This window comes from Oryzias latipes, chromosome 16 (genome assembly GCF_002234675.1).
Source record: "Oryzias latipes chromosome 16, ASM223467v1".
In the NCBI taxonomy this organism is placed as follows: Eukaryota; Metazoa; Chordata; class Actinopteri; order Beloniformes; family Adrianichthyidae; genus Oryzias; species Oryzias latipes.
In genome coordinates, this window is record NC_019874.2 from 18157597 (window position 1) to 18176588 (window position 18992).

The window sequence follows — 18992 nt, forward strand, 5'->3', positions numbered from 1 at the left end:
TTTCTGATATTCTTCACAAATTCTCATGACAATTCTCATTTTAACTTCAACTCCAACTCTGAATATCTTACAATCTGTTGTAAAAGCGTTAATTATGATTATGCAGTTTTCAAAATCAATAAAGCTTTGATTTTCTAGGACTTGGTTTCTGCAGAGCAACGGCAGCTCAGACATTCGCCTCTTGTATGGCAGGACTGTTGGCATGCAGTAACCCTCCCTTTGTGTAGTGGAATAGAGCAGATGCTTGTGGCCCACCCAGTTCATTTTCTGTCACAAATGCGCTCTTTTTCATACAACAATTTGAATAAAGAAATAATCAGAAATGCAATTTTGAGCTTAATTTATTTTATATATGTCCTCCGTCATTAAAAAAAAACATAACATGTTAAAGACACCATTTCCATCAGAGTGGGTTTTTAAACATCACACCAGTGTGTGTTTTTGGAAAGATGCTACTGAGAATAAAGGAATTGAAATGTATCTGGTGGTTAAGTGGTGAATTAATGCAGTGATGTGGGTCAGCAATATTGAATGTGTGTTTGAGAGTATCATTTTATTCCATCCATTTCCCAAACCGAACTTAACAATTTGCTGGTCCATAGTGTGTTTTTAAACCACCAGAGGAAGTCAAATCGCTCTGAGAAAACCCAAACATGCAAAGGAAGCACATGCAAACATTACTACAGTCTTAGCAATCTACTTTCCTCCAATCTAAAACTGGTTTTCATCTGAAACAAACCCCTAAAGATAAGATGCTAAGTGCTTCGAGGAGGGAAAAGTGCCGTGTGCTTTGATTGCAGCTGGAAGGGCGGACTGTGTTCTCACAGCAGCACGATCCCCATGATGAGAAAGAGAAGAGGCTTCACGAGGATGCAGACCCCCTCGCCCATCAGAGCAGAAGCTCCAGAATCTGAAAGTCACATGAAAACAGAGGACAGTTTTTCTTCATCGGCCACATTTACAAAACCCTAGTCAGAAAAAAAAACGGTCACATTTAAAATACAAATGAATTTATGAACAATTCCTGCCACAATTCTTGCAAAATTTGAGGTTTTACCGTTCAGGGGCGGACTTACTATACTGCAAAGGAAGGCGATTGCCAGGGGGCCCCCAACACCTTGGGGTCCCCGAGCTAAAAACTTTAAAATGTCTATAATAATGGTTATCTAAAAGTGTGATTAAAAAAAAACAAAAAACTTTGAAAGATATAAAAACAAACAAAAAGCGTAAGATGAAGCATAATGTAAGAAAAGAAAAAGACAAAAAAAGCAAGAAATTTGTTGCCGCACCTTCTAAAGGGCAGAAAGGCAAAACAGGAAAATGAACAACAGAATATTGAGAAAAATGACAAGAAATTACAAGAAAAAATTGTAAAATAATGGGAAAAAGTCAAAAATTCACAAGAATACATTCATAAAATTATGAGAAAAAAATTATATCAAACTTGATCTGTATAGCACTTTTCCTACTCGTGTTACTCAAAGTGCTTTTCATATAAACATAATTAAATTAAAAAAATAAAATAAAAAGGTATTACACAAATATTTTATATAAAACACATAAAATGCCCATGCAAGTTAAAACAGACAAATAACCAGATAAGTTAATAAATAAGCCCCAATAGACAGATGTTAATCAGTAGATGTGAATTGAAAAAAAAAAAAAATTAGTAAAAAGAGAACATAAAGTAATAAAAATTTGAAATCAATTCTTTAATTTCAACTAAAAGCTAGATTAAAAAGTTGGTCTTGAGCCTTCCTGTAACCTTGTGCTATTGTAACCCTTGTGTTATCTTAGATGACCCCACCCTTACATTGATGTGTTCTCCCTACCATGACAAAAGTGGATAAAGGTGGAAAGATTTCATGTAATCCATAGACACCACTGAGGTTCACAAATCATTGAAGAAAAAAGGTTCAGTGCACTGTCTAGTGGGTCTAGATGACCCAACTCCCAATGTTAAAATGCCTAGGATGGCACAAGGGCTAGGCACTTTAACATAGGGAGTTGGGTCCCTAAGAGAGCTGACCATGGCCCCTAAGAAAAACCAAGCAACAGGTGACTACGATGGCATTAAAAAAATGTTTAATTCTGTCTGATAAAAGTTATATGTATGTATGTGTGTATTAAACACACAGATGTATTATTTTCTTTTTCTGTCATTTTTCTTTTTTTTTACCAGACTGTGGAGGGTTCTGTGGTGGAGCAGCAGAACCAGTTGCAGCCCTTTCAACAGCAGCCAGCTGGTCTCTGCTCAGCACTGCCCGCTGTCCGGCGGTCAGCATGGCAGCGTTGTCAGGCCCGAGAGCCTCCAGCTGAGCGACAGACAGTGCCTGAAGGGGGAAAAACAAACAAACCCTTAAACACATTTACTTCAGCAAAAGCCCCAAATTCATATTTGCTCTGTTGGGATTTACAGAGCAGCTAATTAATGTGTCCCAATAATATTGTAGATGTTAAATATTTGTTTACTTTTGCTTTAAAGGAAACCAAAGAAAATAGTTTAGCAGGAGAAAAGAGGTTTAAAGAAAAGAAATTTAATCAGCTTTGGTTCTGTGTCACTTAGGGGTGCTGTCCTATTTGAATAACTCAGTAAATTTGGTTTGTGGATTAGAAATGCCCCCAAATTATTGGCCTTCAGGTGAGTTCCAGCTTTCTACCATAACAGAGGTGAACATATTGCTCTATGGCAGGGGTCGGGAACCTATGGCTCGCGAGCCATATATGGCTCTTTTGATGGTCACATGTGGCTCGCAGACAAATCCTTAATTATACTTTTTTTTATCATTAGACCAGTCCTTCTCGGGCGCGATGCGATGCCAGAGGCGCGCAGTAGTAGCGGTGCTTGGAGAAAAAACTATCAGTTTACTGTTATCTATTATTTCACAGAGTTTGTACCAGCCGGAAACCTTTGAATTGCCTCCCTGAGGAAGAGCGCGCAGTTTTGGGGACGGGATGTGTGAGGAAGAAAGCAGAGGGGGTGGGGGGGGGGGGGGGGGGGGGACCGGCAGCAGGTGAATCGCGCAGAGATGATGGTAAAAACGTAAACCTGCTGCCCGTCACTCCTGCAGCGTGGGTGTGTGTGTTTGGTTCCATGTCTGTCTCACATCTAAAGAACATTCAGACCTACGATCACGTTTAAAGTCTCAACGCCTGCATGAAGCAGAAACTCACCACGGATCAACCAGACTAGACCATCAGCAGAACTACCACGAGAAATACTCATCATTTATTAGCAACAGTATAACAATGTTATTAAAAAGAATCCACAGACTTATTGGACTTTAAAAATGTTGAAATTACATCAAATGCACACATTCACTTGTATATTTAGTTTTAAACATATTGTCGCGGACTGAGTTTAACTTGGCTGTTGGGCCGCGTTAAAAGTTCTGGAGTTCATGGAACGCATCGTTCAAGCAGAGATCTGATTGGCCCTCAGTTCTGTCGCTCAGCCTGTTGTTAGGGAGTTTGGACCAATGGTGTTCAGCCATGGGCCGAATAAGGAAATGGGAGGGCTGGAGCAGGACGGGGGAATATAAAGTTGGGAGAAGCGCTCTCGTCTCGGCGGGAGAGATTCAGGAGTTGCTGAATTGATTGTACGGCGTTTGTTGCGGTCTACAGTAACCAGAATAAAGAACCCTAAAAGAGGTTAAGTCTCCGTGCCTTAGTGTGGGAAAGGGACACTACATTATTGTATGGCTCTTTCGAAATTACATTTAAAAATATGTGGCGTTTATGGCTCTCCTGGCCAAAAAGGTTCCCGACCCCTGCTCTATGGCCTTTAAAGGCTGATCCAGTCACCAAAAATCAATGCTTTTGGTTAAGAACGTGGAGACAGTAACGATGAATCTGAAGAAGCATCATAAAGATGTTTATTTTCTATAAGATGTTTCAGCTCAAGTTTTCTTTCAGCGGACAGCTGTTGTCTGGTTAGAGGAAGCCACTTACCACAAGGTTTTCTGGAGGAATGTGTGGGATGCAGCTCTCAGTCAGAAAAGAAAAGACGGATGGTTTTAGAGAAGCCATTTCAGCCACATCCAAGCCAGCTGCAGGAGAAAAACAAAGGAAACCATTTTTAAACTAGAAACAATGAGAAAATAGGAAAACTATAGCAGTTTTGACACAATTCAAAGAATGGTCTTACTAATGATGCTGTGTAAGTCAGACACTTGTGCTTCAGTCCAGGTGCTTGGATTTCCAAATGCCGACACTGTGAGGTTTTTGAGCAGCTTTTTAATGTTACGCGAGCATTGAAGAGCATCTATGGACCCCACGGCATCCCTGTGACACACAAACACACACACTCGGATCCATGATCTCTTAGTTTACAGACTGCTGAATGTCTAAAGCCCAACTGCTATAAAAACTGTTAAGTCAAAGACACAATACTGAGATCAGAAATAACAAGCGTAAATCTTCATTAAACCTTTATTTATTCATACAAAGATCAGTGTATTTAAGCGTAAAACAGCCTCTTGATCTTTAATAACTGAAACATAATGTTGTATGTTGCTTATTTTTGTTTTACAAGAGTATCATCAGTGGTTTTGTGAGGTTATATAATTTGATTTGGTTAAAAAAGGGAGAAGTTTGAGTATGAATAATCTGAAAATATCTCAAACCTTAAAAAAAAACAAAAAAAATCATTTTCTTTTAGGTTTTCCATAGCAACATAACCATCCTACAACCTCCGGTACTTCATATGTAAAATGAATCCTCGTGTCCAGTAGGTTTTTATTCAGCTACAAAATAAGAGTCAGTAAACAGCCTAGAAAATGGTAAACGGAATAATTCATTTTTTTTAAAATATGAGGATCATGTTTTCAGTAAAATCTTTATGAATGATTGCTGATTTTATTCCTGTGATCAAAGGTGGGCTTTTTATTTTATCACCTGATCTTGGCCACCCACCTTTAAAAATCTTTCCAGAATCCCATCAAATACATGAGAAATGTGTAACAAGTCCTCTGTCTGGTGGCCTTTTCCTGTGTGGTGAGTTTAACGGTCCATGAAGAAACTTTATTATTGTAATAAATCTATTACTACGTTAGTAGTTTACATCATCTTTCACTGTTCAGATCTGTAAACAAGTTAGATCTGTAAAAATAGACTGGCTGGAGTCGCCACTTTATCCTGCATAACTGGGATGGTCGGACATATTTGAGAGAGGGGCGATAAGGCTAAAAATCAATCCTTTAGAAAAGGCAGAAATGATTCTTCTTTTTAAAGCACAGGTCTCAAACTGCAGGCCTTGGAGGGCCGGTGTCCTATAAGTTTTTCAACTAACCTGCCATTGAAGCTCCTTATTGGCTAAAAACACCTGATGCAGGTAGTCAGCAGCAGAGGAGGTTTTCTTCATAACCAACAGGATGCCAGCCCTCAAGGCCTGGATTCTGATTAAAGTGACCTCTTTTTTTTCCAGGTAAAAAACGCTCTATTTTAGATTCAACATAAGAATTTATAAAATGCATCAAACGTTTCAGAATAGTTCACTTTGAATCCCAAAATAAAAAGACAAATAAGATTCGTTTGGAAGGAAATTTGGGAACAATTCACTATGATTTTTTTTCCCAATATTTAAGTGAATCATTTTGAATTAGAAATTGAACTGAAAATGTGCGAAAGCAATGGGATCAAGAGGAACTGACAGTTTCTAAACAGGCCCTAGAGTAAAAAACATTCATCACGGGAAAAACTACTATTCAGTGATTAGTGATTAGAATCTTTATTTTTCCAAAGAATAAAATAAGAGTTATATTTGGTGTTTATGTTGCTGAAGAGTAAAGTTAAAAATGAATATTTTAGTATTCGGGGATCATAATGGTTTAGTCTCTTTAGAAAGTGTGATGGAGGTAGAAGTCAGACAAGAAAATGACTGATTTCATTCATTTTGTGTGTGGGAGTGTGTGTGTGTGTGTGTGTGTTGCACAAACTTAAAGGCGTCCACGCTCAGCTGACTGATCTCACTGGAGTTCAGCCCACAAATGAAGCGGTTTAGTGCAACCATCTCTGCAGCTCTCATCCTGGGCACTGTCAGGTTGTTGTATTTCGCAGCACTTTTCCACACCGACGCCATCTAATGAGACAAAAAATGTAACACCTTTTAAGAGAGAACTTAGTATATCAGACAAACCATGACCGTGTTTATGAATGAACCTGTGAGTCGTTCCAACCACAGTGAGCGATTCCTTCCAGAATGTCCAGAGAGAACGGGAGCTTCTCCAGGTCGGAGTTGGAGAATCCCCGGGTAATACATCCCAACCGTGCAACATCCCTGTCTGTCATCTGAGTTACTGGTCCAAAAGCCTGCAGTAGAAAAGAAAATGAATTTCAGACTGCAAAAATATGAAACAGCTCAGAAAATGAAAAACATTTCAGCTCTCTTTATTGAAAAAACACTTAAACGTTTCTATGCACTGATTATGGTTCTCAGAAAGTGAATTAGCTAACAAAAAAGAGTTTATTATATATCGTGCAAGAACAGGCGACCAAGTCAAAATTTCTTAAAATTGGAAATTTTTACCATAAACGAGCAAAAAACAATCTGCCAATGGGGTAAGAGAAATGGTCTTAGAATTCTGATTTAAAAAAGAAAATTTTAGTCACTCAGACATGTTTTCTTAAACTAAGACTGTTTTGCTATTTCCCTTTTTTTCTTGAAAAGATTATTTTCCTTGCAATAGAGGAAATTAGGCAAGTTTTCTTGTAACAGCTGAATTTTTACTTTCTTAAGATTCAGTTTTTGCAGTGTTATCATTTAACACACATTTAACATACATTAATTTCACTTTTGGATTGATCACAGTAACTCCTTATTTCAGGATGGGGGAAAAAAAACAAAGATAAAAGGAAAGAGGATTTTTTCCTCTAAATGCGTCCATAAGGAATCCTCTCCTTTTATCCAAGCGCTGTACCTGAACTCCTTTGTTACTGAGGACATGCAGCTGGTCTGCACTGTAGCCTGGTATTGCTCCAAGGGTTTCTACAGTAGCCAGAAATGTGCTGTTGGACATCATCTCCAGCTTTGGTGCTGTCCAATAGACATTGTTCATTCCCAGTTCTTCAATCAACTTCTCGCTGGGATCTATTACATTGCCAGAGGAGCCACCTCCATTGCCAGCTGCAAAAGGTAAACAGAGGATGTCACTAACTTGTCAGAGGTCATGACATTTTTTGATTTGAAAAAGTAAGTATACATGATCATTTAGCGTGAAAGCAGCTATAATGGATTTACTTTCTCTTTTTCTGCGTGCAGCATTGGATGCGGTGGTGGTCAGATCAAACAACTTCTTCTGCAGAAAATCTGAAGTGAGGTGGAGGCGGGACTTCAGGAAAACCAAAACATCCTTCATCCAAGGCTAACAGGGACCAAGAGGTTAAACAGTAAATCTACAAGTTCATGTTCATTCAAAGATGCTGAAGTGGGTTTGATGATTACTTTATTCGGTAAAAAAGATGCTGTGTTATCGTCCAAAAGAAGGAGGGGACCAAGACTCTCCATTGTTTTTTCTGGCCAATCAGATGGATTTCTGCGACGATTAATAACACATCAGACTCAGCTTTCTTTGCAGCACCGTCAACCCCCAAACCAACGTTTCCTACCCAAAGGTCTGGTTGACCATCTGAATCAGATCATGCTTGTGAAGCTGAGGAATGTGCGAGCAGAAGGCCATAGTCTGGAGGCTGAACTTGATGACATCAGGGGCCATCAGTTGAATTTGGGAAGGCTTCACCTCGCACAAAAGCTGTCCAAGCCCGGACATATCTGCGATTGTCAGTTCTGACAGGTTTTTGCCCTGCAAATGGACAGAAAACATCAGTGATGCAGGTTGTATACTGATCTAGAGTGAAAATGTATAAGCCTCAAGTTAAGTTAATGTTGCAGCAGCTAAAATCCATTGAAGAACTAAGTAAAAAACTATGATTTAAAAAAAAGTTTGTATTTCCAATGGTGCGTCACAGACCAAGACAATTCTAAGTACACGTGTTTGTGTTGGTGGAAATGTTTTACATTAGTGAGGCAAAGCAGGGCTCTCTGGGTGATTGCAGGCCGTGATGGAGCATGAAGAGGCAGCGAGCTCAGGTTAGCCATTTGCATTTTGTCAAGAAATGCCCGGCACACAGAGTCAGGCAAATCCTTCACGTTCCAAGGCCTTGAAAAGCAGAAAAGAGTCAAAAACATCCAAGTTTTCCAAACTGAAAACAGAAATGAAAAGAATAAATGCTGTGCTTACGGCAAATATAGTAACAATGTGGTGGGAATTGCGTCCAGCTCCTGTTCCGTGATGGTTTTTAAATAATTAGGTCTCATTTTTTCCAAAGTCAGCAACAGTTTTTGGGCTGCACACCTTGCCTGAAAACACATTCAGTAAAGAATTCACCTGACGCACCGGAAAGCCTTTCACTGCTTGGGTGTGCTGCGTTGGTCAGTACATCCTTACCTGGACTTTGGAGAGCCACTGTGGGGTCTTTGTTATGGCCTGAGCCATTTCCATGACACTGCTGTCTGAAACATTGTCAATCATCTCACAGGTTACACCCTGAAGGACTGAATTCAGCTTTCTGTATCAGAAACAAACGTTTGAAATTGAACTAAATGTGGCATTTGTTGATAAATGAGCTGAAATGGTAGAGCTGTGTATCTCACTGAAAGTGAAGCTGCTTGAGATTAAACATCTTCTTTGCCAGGTAAGCTGCCTATATAACAGACAAAAAAACATGCAACATTTCTAAAATGTGAATGGCCTGGATATTTAGGTGAAAGACAAATAAAAGATACATAGTTTGAATCCTGAAATGGGATAGTGTTTGAGTTACTTTGCAAGATTACCTGTGACCTACTCCAGGTTTTATTCTGTACTTGGTCCAGTGAGGTGATGTTTGCTTTGTCTAAGTTGTTGAGAGAAATGCTGCGAAGCAATGGGCCAGGCAACTTCTGCACCAACTCTGAGGGATTCATTTTTCCAAGCAGCTACAGAAGAAACATTCAGGTTTCTTTGGGGTTGCATTTATATATTTATCCCTTGATCACCAGAAACTTTCTCTTTTCCCGGCGTACTCACCCCCTGAAGCATGGCCTTTAATTGCCCCTTCCTCATTTGTTGGGACATGTTCTTAAGAACCTCTTTGTCTGTTAGGATTTCCTCAACTTTGTCATTCTTGAGCGCACAGCTCGGCAAACCCGCTGCGACTGACTGAAGGGCCAGCAGGTCCTTGCCTGACACCTCATCGCACTGAGGGGGAGTAGAGCATCAGGAGCCAAGATCGGCTGCAGAAATAGGACTGTCATCTCCAAAAGCTCACCTTCTTATCACCCAGTTGATTCCTGACGATGGTCAGCAGCTGACCGGTCGTCCATCTCAAATTGAGGCCCAGACTTTGGAGCACATTGCTCAGGTTGGTGGCAGGGAGCGCAGACAGTTGCTCAGGACTCAGCAAAGTTACGCTGTTGCCCAGGCTAAGCAGAGCTTTAGCATCACTCGAGTTTGACATCATGCAGTTCACGAGGCGCTTCTTCAGCTTCATGTGGAAACGGAACAGAGACGAACAGCTCACACACACTGCTGTGATCTTCTTCAAAATGTAAAAGACTTCTGAGAGTTTGAAAAGAGGAAGACAAACCATTGGGTTAAGGGTGTGGTTGCAGTCATTTAGTTGAGAAAGCAGTCTTTGACTGAGGTCAGGGGTCAAGTCTGGAGCATCATAATAACAAGCCAGTGGGCCAAGCCTGCAGAGAATAAAAGAAAACAATAAGTTATTTGTATTGCTCTGTCAATTTCTTTGCTGACATATATATATGTATATATATATATATATATATATATATATATATATATATATATATATATATATATATATATATATATATATATATACATCTATCTACATCTATCTACTATCTTATCGTTTTAACCAAAGAAATAGACAGTACTGTATTTGTCATTTGGTTAAACTAAATTTTTTAAGTGCTCTTTGGTTAGTGGGTCACTCATTAAAAAAAAAAGAATTTATTGAGAGAAAAGTGTACGGTTACAAAATAAAAAGTGCATCATATAGTCACTGAAAACAACACATCATAACTAAGTAATTTGCAGCTAAACAAAAAGTGCTTCATTCATTAAAAATAAAAATATGCAATTAATAAGACTGGTAAAATTGTTAAAACCAGAATATAAAAATCCTAAAATAACCCTAAATGACCACATTACAGTGAGTTAAAAATCATGCCGCTTTCCGCAGTTAGAGCAGGTGTATATTAAAATTTTAAACATTTTTTTTAACAGTGTTTAAAATGTTTACTGAATTTGAGTATAAACTGTTTGGTAGTCTTTTCCATAAACACTTCATTCCGTCACATAACTTTTAAGTCAGTGTAAGCAATCTCTAATAAAATGTAGCTCATTTATTCTGTGTTACTCACTTTTTTTTAATTAAATTAATTATTTTATTGATACACACTTATCTACATGATGTTGAAACTCGTTTTCACTGAAGCACTCCTGAATTCTTTGGAGAAACTTTTTGCTCAGGCTCGGCCCCATCTCTGCTGCTTCACCCACGCTGGATCTTAGCTGCGCTGAGAGGAAAAACTCACAAAGCTGGGGAAGAACGAGAAAACCGATACAGACAAGCGTTTAACCTTTTGTTTCCAATGTGTGTGAGTGTTTCTCTGAAGGAACCCAGACCACCTTTTGTTTGGGGCAAGAATCAACATCCTCGGGCATCAGCTGGGAGATGTAAGGTCCCATGATGGACAAAGACTCCAAATCCAGCCACTGCAGTGATGGTTTGCAGTGATACATCAGAACTGTGTAAAGGATAAAAGAGTGCATATTCTTACATGATGAAAAATTAACAACCCAAAATCAAAAGCTCATGACGATCCATCACACCCCATGGTAAAACCTTAGTCACAAGTGGCCTTATGGGTGGAGACAGGCTGCCTGGGGGTTGTAAAATGGGCAAACCTGTGTGGGGCATGCAGGAGGCCCACACAAAGTTTTAAGATCATAGACGGCTTTGTGAACCCGGACAGCTAAAATGTTCATTTCTTTTTATTTTTTTTCTACTGGCATACTCTGGACGACAGGTCATTGCGTACACTAGAACAATACGTTGGGGTAAGTAGGTGAGAAGCAGGCAATTTATTGGGATTTTTCAGTTCTTTAACTCCCCAAACCCAGCACATGGCGCAAGGGAGCCCGTAAGTGCTGTTCAAGTGATACTCGTGTGTTCATTCTGTGCTCTGATATTGCAGGCTGACTGCTAGAGTTATGGAAATCACCTACACACCTAATCACCCACACACCTCGTACCTGCACACCTTGTGCGAGCAGCATTTGCACGCTGTCAGTAAGGAGCCTAAACTCGCATCTTACTAACGACTTGAGTGTGGCGTACAGGTCAACCCTTGTACGAGTGGCTGTGACTAAAGCATAATTGATGGTACTTTTACTCTACAACATTAAACACGATGGAATTGTAAATTTCATGGATGTGTTAGTAAATTCAGATGTATTTATTTTCTGATGTGTTTTCTCTGTATTATCACTCATACTTAAACCTGTTCAGACTAAAGGAAGGACTGAATGTGTTTTCAAGTAAAAATGAAAGGATTGACTGCATTTTTGTTCGAGTTCCTTACCTGATTGAGGGTCTGGTGGTGGCCTTAATGTACAATTAAAGTAGTTCTCCATGATCTGCTCCTTTGCCCACTTTAGCACCTGAGTTCTTTGAATGTCAGTCATGGTTTTATAGACTTCCTGCAGCATGTTCATCCTAAAGTCACAGAAGGTTTGACAACTTTAGGAAAACTTGCTCAGAACTTTGCCTTACGTAAAGTAACATCCTTTTCACACACATGTTTTTCATGTTTTGGCCCTCTACTTTGGTAGGAAGCTTCATTGTTTCAGAGGGTACGTCCACCAGCACAGGCTTGGCGGCCCACAGCAGGGCATCGTAGCTGTCTGGGTCGAGGTTGTTGTCCTCTTGGGTTATCAAAGCTGTCCATGACAGAGGAGCCACGAAAGCTCTTAAAAAACACGAGGATGATTCCTGCGGGAACAGCAAATGTTACCCGACAGCCGCAGAGCACATTTATTGCCAAAGAGTGATTGTTGGAGTTTGTTTTTAATGTCTACACTCACAGATGAGTTCTTTATCTTTTGGATCATGAAGGAAAGATGGCTGCAGTTCAACATCTTGTTTGTCTATAAAAAAAGAAAGGAAAACTGTCATTTGGGATAAATTACAGATTGAAAAAAGGACATTCAGCACTACTAAAATGTATTTTATTTTTAAAATTTTGTGTATTGTAGTGTATTCTTACAATTTTGTCGACAGTGTTCATTAAGTTGAGTTGATTATTTGGGTCATTATTTTTGCCTGGAGTGATTGAAGTCAAGACTTGAAGAAAGGTGGGAAGGAGGGTGCTGGACTGCTCAGCGGTTCTGTCCGCTGCAATCAAGTCACTTTAAAACAACAATGAAAATAAAAGTAGGTAACCTGTTTTAAAATATATAGATCTAATAAAAATGGACACAGAAATTCATCATGACCCTTGGTACCATGAGCTGCTTTGTTGTCCAATACTCAGTTTTAAAGCCCAAAACAAATATGGAAAAGGTTGGACTTCTGGGAAAAAGTTGAAAGGGATCATTTTACGATCAAAAGGCTCTTTGTATATGGAAAACATTGGTTCAGGCAGAGCAGCTCGGCCTCATTTTCATAAACGCTAACCACGACTCACCTCAACAGTCAACACAACCAAGAGGAAAGATTCAAATAAAACGTAATTACCTGCTATTGAAGACACTTTTTAGCAGCGTCATCTGAGGCAACGGGAATCCTGTAAAGGACACCCTCCACATTAGTGTGCAGCACAACAAAAGATGTGTGTTTGCAAACCTGTGGGGCTCATTTTACACAGCATTCAGTGGCACTTACATTGCAACAACAAATATTTAAATACTAACTGCTTTACAGGTGATTTTTTTAATGGGTTTGCTATTCGTTTCTATCACATGTGGGGGTAACTTTGACTCAAACATGAATTTCAGAAAATAAAAGCCTTGAAAGGGAACTCACCTTTACTCTGACATTTCATCATCTAAAAAAAGGAAGAAAAGTATCCCAGTTAGATATCTGAAGTCATGCTTATATATATAAATAAATACACAAATGAATAATAAATAATGCCTCCAACAATCTGACTTTTATGACAAAAATGATGGGATGATGACGTTCTGGAATATGCCTAAAAGCTTTCATCTTGAGCACTCTGAAACGTTCTCACCAGCTTTTTGGCAATGTCCTGAAAGCCCATTTTGTCTCCAGCTGTCAGGTCTGGAGGCTGAGCTGGACACAGTAGTGCTGAGTCAGCACAGGGAGGCTTGCATAGAGCTCACACGAATCTAAATTTGATCACAAAAGGGCAGTAGGTAGATCTTCTAACTCACCTAAAGCTGCAGAGGTCACAATAAGAATGAAAAAACAGATTCCTCCATTTGGAGCCATGAGATGCCTCCCTCCTTGCTGTGAAACACAGATTAAACAACTGTAAATGACAATACATTTATTTTCTTGAATCCTATAATTTGTTCACATTTTTCTAACTAATTTCACGTATCCTCTTCCAAATATTGTTGTGATTTAGTTGTTAAGTTGTTATGGGACTTGTTTCCATGTGAGCGCCAGCAGACTTCATCCTCCTCTGAGGTTTTGTGGTCATACTTCCTTGGTAACTCTCTTTGTTAGTGACCCTTTGGGAGAATTTATGTACTTTTGAGGATAACATGCGGTGAAAAACAGCACATCCATGTTTTCAAACTGTCACTTCTCTGTATTTGAGTCACAGTTTCAGTAAATCTTTTGAAATCCTTTCGTTGGTCTGTATTGAATATTGGTATTTGGCCTACATTCAGCTCGCTTGTTTTGCAGTAATCTGTCTTCTCATCTAAATATGCCCAGAGATTTCTGGAAAACAACACAGATGACAAATATCTGCACGACACACAGTCCAGATAAAACAACACAAAATTATTTGTTGATCATTTGCTTTATCCTCCTATTATTCCACAAAAAAAGAACCACAAAGCTCATGCAAATCATGACTTCAGTCCAATTTTCAGTTGAATTTGAATTCATTTTTGCATAGGGTACTTACAGAATTAGTGTCTTCTTACTTGTGTTTTCTGGAAAAAGGTTGAAGGAAAAGCAGGATGCATACAAGTGAAAGAGTGCAGAGGATGTGTGTGTTCCTCCTCTGCAGTGATCTCTTATCTGATGTAATCTGGATGGGCGTTTACCTCCTGTTGACTTAATCAAAGCAGGTGCATGGCATTGTTTTTTTCTTCTGACATAAGCACCATTTGGACCAGACCCACCTCCCAAACTTAGTGCACAACAAATGTTCCAAAGACGGCTGAAGGCTGGAGCCAAGGTGCCGGTCCGTGATGCATAATGTTTACACAATTGTTCATTCTTACTGCACCTTTGCGCAAAACTTTCACCTCCATGACTTTGGTGTAAAAGTCCTCCTCATGTTTTGATTAAAAGTCCAATTTTAAGAAACTTTTGGGGCTTCGCAAAGTTTTGAAACCAGTAAAAACAAAGCATAAAAGGATAGACACCTATTAAACTTTATTAGCAACCACAAAAGAACAAATGTGAGCTTGTGTCCTCTACCTGCATTACCTAATCAGTGCTGCTTTATGTCAGATCCAAACTCTAAATAAGTGATATACATTCATGAAATTCATTACATATGATCAACCTATGCTGTAAATGAACAGGAAGTACCCAAAATATAGCAATTGTGATCATAGAAATGACTGAAATGACTTAAATCATACAGAAATTGCATTTATAGCACAATTTGGAGAACAAATATTTATTTTATTTTTGGCAACCTCTAAATCTAATGATTATACGTAAGTTGTAACCTGAAGTGTATTTTATTACTTGTACAGAAACACTTTTTGGTAAAACTACATTACAAATTTCAGGAAGTGCCGCACAACAGAATGAGCATTTGCTGTTTTATAAAAGGAAAGTCCAACATAAATAGAATTAATCCATGTTTTTAATAATAATCCTTATAAACAGTATTTGCAGTTTTGAGATTATAGTAAGATTAAAAAATGGCACAGACATAGTGTAATAGATGATGGCGTCGTTCAGAGGGAAATATTTAGAGGCTGTTTTACTCTGCATCACTGTTTCCTTCTTCTCTGGAGTCACCTGAGGGGTTTAACCTTGAGAAGTAATCTGAAAAAAAAAATTGCATTATTTTCAAGTCTTACTGCTCAGGGATATTAGGTTATTTCTTATGTCTTCATAGTTCAGCAGTATTAACATATATAACTATTTTTTACAGTTTAGAGATGACTTTTTCCTTGACTTTTGGCTCCACCCTTCAAAGGTTACCACAACAAATCCTCTGCCTCCACCTAGCACCATCCTCTTCCCGCTGTGACCAAAAACCCCCACGTTCTCTTTCACAGCATTTATAAACATCCTCTTTGGTCTTCCTCTAGGCTTCTTTCCTTGTTCTGTAGCTCCAAATTTTCAGAGCAAACCTCCACCTTTCTAGATGTTCCTCCACCCGCTCCCTGCGCTCACTACAGACATTGAGATTCCTGTCTAAACTCATCTGTCAGTCTATCCATCACCACAGCAGTCCCACCTCCATCCTGAACACATCACACTACTGTCTTTCAGCTCTCACATGTTTTGTACAACTCCAATGTACTTCTCTGCAAATCCATACTTCCTTAAACAAACCACAGCTCCTCCCTCTGTATTCTGTCATAGACTTTCTCCAGATCTACAAAGACACAACGCAGCTCCTTCTGACCTTCACTCCAAATTAATATACCATGTGGTATTTTTCTTTGGCACGAGACCACACTATAGCAGTGACTTCCACCTATCTTCACTTCCCAACTGATTTCTGCTACTTCCTGCTTCACAATAGCTTCTCTTCCTCTCCGTGCCCTCCAACCTTTCCCTCATTCATCAACTTTTCAAAGTTCTCCTTTCATGTTATAGTTTTGAAAGGACACATTTCTCAAAAACAACAACAAAAAACACACAAAATATCAGACATATTGTAAGCAGCATTGGTTAAAAAGATTTTGAAAAACTAGTGTATAAAGTAGTGCTATTTGTGTGAAAGAGAACCAAATCTTAAAAGTTTTAATTCTATATTAATCTTCACCATTTTAACATCACGTCTTGAAGTTGAGTCATGGCATCTAGACTTAAAGTGTTCTTTCTTGAAATATTTTACCACTCATCCTGTAGAAAATGTTATGAGAGACTTAGTTTAGGCATAGTGTGTGACTCACCTAAACGTCACTCTATATAAAAACATCTGCTAAATTTAATGTAAGGTGCTCAAAAAGCTCGAATTTGAGGATGAATTTTCACCTAAAAGAGGTTAAACTGAAGAGAAAACAAAAACACGCGTGCATGTGTGTATGTGTGTTTGTGTGTGTGTGTGTGTGCATGTACATCTGCATGTGAGCGTGTGCACGACTTACCCCCAGCAAACTCTCGAATGTCGGCTGGTCTTTTAAGGAGAATTTCCCTGTAAGAAGAGGAACAAGTAATGGAGTTTGTTCCTTCATGAGAGATGATTTAAGGAATTGACCGATGTTTTGATGTAAAATGACAAAGTATTGACCTAACTCATGCTCTCATTCTAAGCTTATGAGGCTAGTGATGTTTGCATTTAATCTTCCACCACATTTCTAAATATGATCTGTTTTCTGTTTGGTTCAAAAAGTAAAATTAAGATGCAGAAAAATTCAATTAAAAAAAGCCCAAATTACATATTGTATTTGGAATATAATTAACATTTTCAAAAAAATGTTTCACAGGAAATTCCATATATTAAATTGCTTAGTGGCAGCTATACCTGCCAATTAATATGGTTTAAATGTACTTTGCATACTTATTGATTGTATTTATGCTTTTATATTTAAACAAATACATATTTCACTGGTATGTCCACACAACTTTAATGCAGATTTCCATTACTTCACCTTTGTTAAGTAAGACTATTTAACAATATTTTCTTAGAAAACAACTTTTTTGGTTTTTAAAAGCTCTGTCTTGTGAGAAAAATATGTCATTATGCTTCAATTTGGGCATTTAATAATACCTGTAACTTTTTTTTAAAAAAAGTTTTGCAATAGTAAAATTGTAACATGACCTCTAGTGAAACAAATCCAAATAAATACAGAGCAGACCTTAAAAAGTCTCCAATCAAAACTTCTACTTCAGGATGCGCTCTTATATATTTCTCGTTGTCGATTCTTGTCTTGATCTGGAATCAAAAGGTTCAAAAAGAAAAACAGCTGTTTTAGGGTCAGGTTACTGATTGCTTAGCACGGTTAGCTGGTCTTGCTACCTTGAACTGTCGAAGTTTTTCTTGTTGCTCCGCATTAAGTACACTCGTGTCCAGCTTCGTCTCAACGCCCGTTTCTGCCATAATGGCGCTTTAAACGTTTGTCTGAAAACAGGACTCACTGCGAAAACCTGGAAATCTGCTCCCAGTGTTTTAGACGGTTGCTGTGGAAACGGGTGCAATTACCAACATTGACCACGGGGTGGCAGCAGAGAGCAATCTAACAAACTCTTTTGAAGCACATTTTGGACACACACATCATCACAAACTGCTTCATGACATCTACACTGCCTTAAATGGGTATTTCAATTTAAATGTAACTACAGTCAGTATAAAATTAATCAAACCAGTTAAAATATTTAAACATTTAATGTCAAATTGACATTTTTGTGTGTACTTTTTTATTTTAGGATGGTGTGGGTTGGAACATCGTGATATCTATATCAAGTGTACAATTATATGGTTTATAGACATAGTCATGTTTAAGTATGCTCATGCTGGTAGACATTTTTTTATGCAAGAAATGTTTGTGTTTCTGCAGGTAAGGCTGTGAATACAGCCAGTGGTTTACCGATATAATGTGATATTAAAATTTTAACATCTGTCTGCTCCAACCCCCTGGCAGACCCAAACTTTTGTTTCTTTGATGAGAAACTGATTGAAAAGGTCAAAGTGAGGGTTTTTAGATGTTCGGAGATGAATGGGCAAGACAACATAAAGAGGGGAATCACCACCAGGACGACTTGCTGTATTAGTGACTGTCAAAAACCCCACTGATGATAATTGTGGTTTAGGTGTTTTTTAACATGCATTTTTCTGATGATGGAGGACGTTTATAAATAAATTTAATCTTAAAACTGCATTTCTGAATATTAATTCTTTTAAATCCCTGTGAATTGGGAGCAAATGCTGTTGGGAAAAGCCTGTAGCTGAGACGTAGGTTCTACATTTGGCGGGCCACAAGCTCCCAGCTTGGCTCCATTCCAATTGCAGACAAATAGATCCGTCTTAGTTTTCCTCATCTGAACTGATATGTGGCTCAAAACTGTACGGCTGGATAGCTTCAGTATTGCTAGCCATTTTTGTTGCACTGGTAAAATTTGGTTAATATCTTCATAAATAAACGTTTTGGATTTTGATAATTGGCATTTACCATGAACAATTTAAAAATGTTAAAATGATGTGTTTCTTTTTCTCTTTTTAGCCTAGCATGACCATTATTAAAAGCTCAAACGGTTGCTGTGAAAACAACATAAGAAAACACTGTCCACAAAGTGAAAGTAAAGGGCAACCTCAAAAATTTCAATAAGATATTCGGTCCTTTTTCTGGGGCTGGCCCAAAGTACCATCAGTCTCTATCTAACAAATTCCTCTGCATGCTTCTCACTCACACCAACCACCTTGATGTCCTCCTTCCCCCCATCCATGAACCTCCTCATTGGTTTGCCTCCAAGCCTCTTTCCTTGTAGCTCCAACCTCAGAATCTTTTCCCTAACATAATCAGAACCATCTCTATCTGCTTCTCTGAATTGATCTCTAAAACATCTGCTGTCCCTCTGATTAACTCATTCCTGAT

At 38.6% G+C, this 18992-nt stretch overlaps 2 protein-coding genes across 3 annotated transcripts; both read right to left on the reverse strand.

The window, feature by feature from the left end:
- Nucleotides 1-347: 347 nt before the first annotated feature.
- Nucleotides 348-13530, reverse strand: LOC105355935. 2 transcript variants are annotated; one of them, XM_011485274.2, is made up of 28 exons: nucleotides 13461-13530; nucleotides 13298-13359; nucleotides 13090-13111; nucleotides 12802-12850; nucleotides 12332-12473; nucleotides 12150-12212; nucleotides 11864-12057; nucleotides 11648-11781; nucleotides 10692-10810; nucleotides 10462-10601; nucleotides 9625-9730; nucleotides 9307-9522; nucleotides 9066-9236; nucleotides 8834-8974; nucleotides 8651-8700; nucleotides 8445-8565; nucleotides 8238-8356; nucleotides 8015-8156; nucleotides 7606-7799; nucleotides 7442-7532; nucleotides 7238-7361; nucleotides 6918-7123; nucleotides 6160-6309; nucleotides 5937-6079; nucleotides 4148-4284; nucleotides 3952-4049; nucleotides 2180-2333; nucleotides 348-910 (listed from the first exon to the last, which is right to left on the reverse strand). In XM_011485274.2, exons 1-28 carry the CDS (start codon nucleotides 13516-13518, stop codon nucleotides 822-824), a joined length of 3435 nt encoding a protein of 1144 aa, XP_011483576.1. In that variant the 5' UTR covers nucleotides 13519-13530; the 3' UTR covers nucleotides 348-821. The 2 variants fall into 2 exon arrangements, with proteins under 2 accessions (XP_011483576.1, XP_011483575.1); XM_011485273.2 differs by having other exon boundaries at nucleotides 12144-12212.
- A 1093-nt stretch (nucleotides 13531-14623) lies between these two features.
- riiad1 (regulatory subunit of type II PKA R-subunit (RIIa) domain containing 1) lies at nucleotides 14624-17593 on the reverse strand. The gene is made up of 4 exons (XM_004077889.4): nucleotides 17420-17593; nucleotides 17259-17335; nucleotides 16548-16594; nucleotides 14624-15270 (listed from the first exon to the last, which is right to left on the reverse strand). Exons 1-4 carry the CDS (start codon nucleotides 17498-17500, stop codon nucleotides 15206-15208), a joined length of 270 nt encoding a protein of 89 aa, XP_004077937.1. The 5' UTR covers nucleotides 17501-17593; the 3' UTR covers nucleotides 14624-15205.
- Nucleotides 17594-18992: the final 1399 nt, after the last annotated feature.

Coding starts and splice junctions, on each gene's coding strand:
- LOC105355935 (XM_011485273.2), bottom strand. CDS start 13,518: ATGGCTCCAAATGGAGGAATCTGTTTTTTCATTCTTATTGTGACCTCT. Junction 7,124..7,237: donor TGCACGCAGAAAAAGAGAAA/GTAAATCCATTA, acceptor TACCTTTTGCAG/CTGGCAATGGAGGTGGCTCC. Junction 2,334..3,951: donor TTCCTCCAGAAAACCTTGTG/GTAAGTGGCTTC, acceptor TTCCCCCTTCAG/GCACTGTCTGTCGCTCAGCT.
- riiad1 (XM_004077889.4), bottom strand. CDS start 17,500: ATGGCAGAAACGGGCGTTGAGACGAAGCTGGACACGAGTGTACTTAAT. Junction 17,336..17,419: donor AAAAACTTCGACAGTTCAAG/GTAGCAAGACCA, acceptor TTTTGATTCCAG/ATCAAGACAAGAATCGACAA. Junction 16,595..17,258: donor TTGATTGGAGACTTTTTAAG/GTCTGCTCTGTA, acceptor CTCTTCTTACAG/GGAAATTCTCCTTAAAAGAC.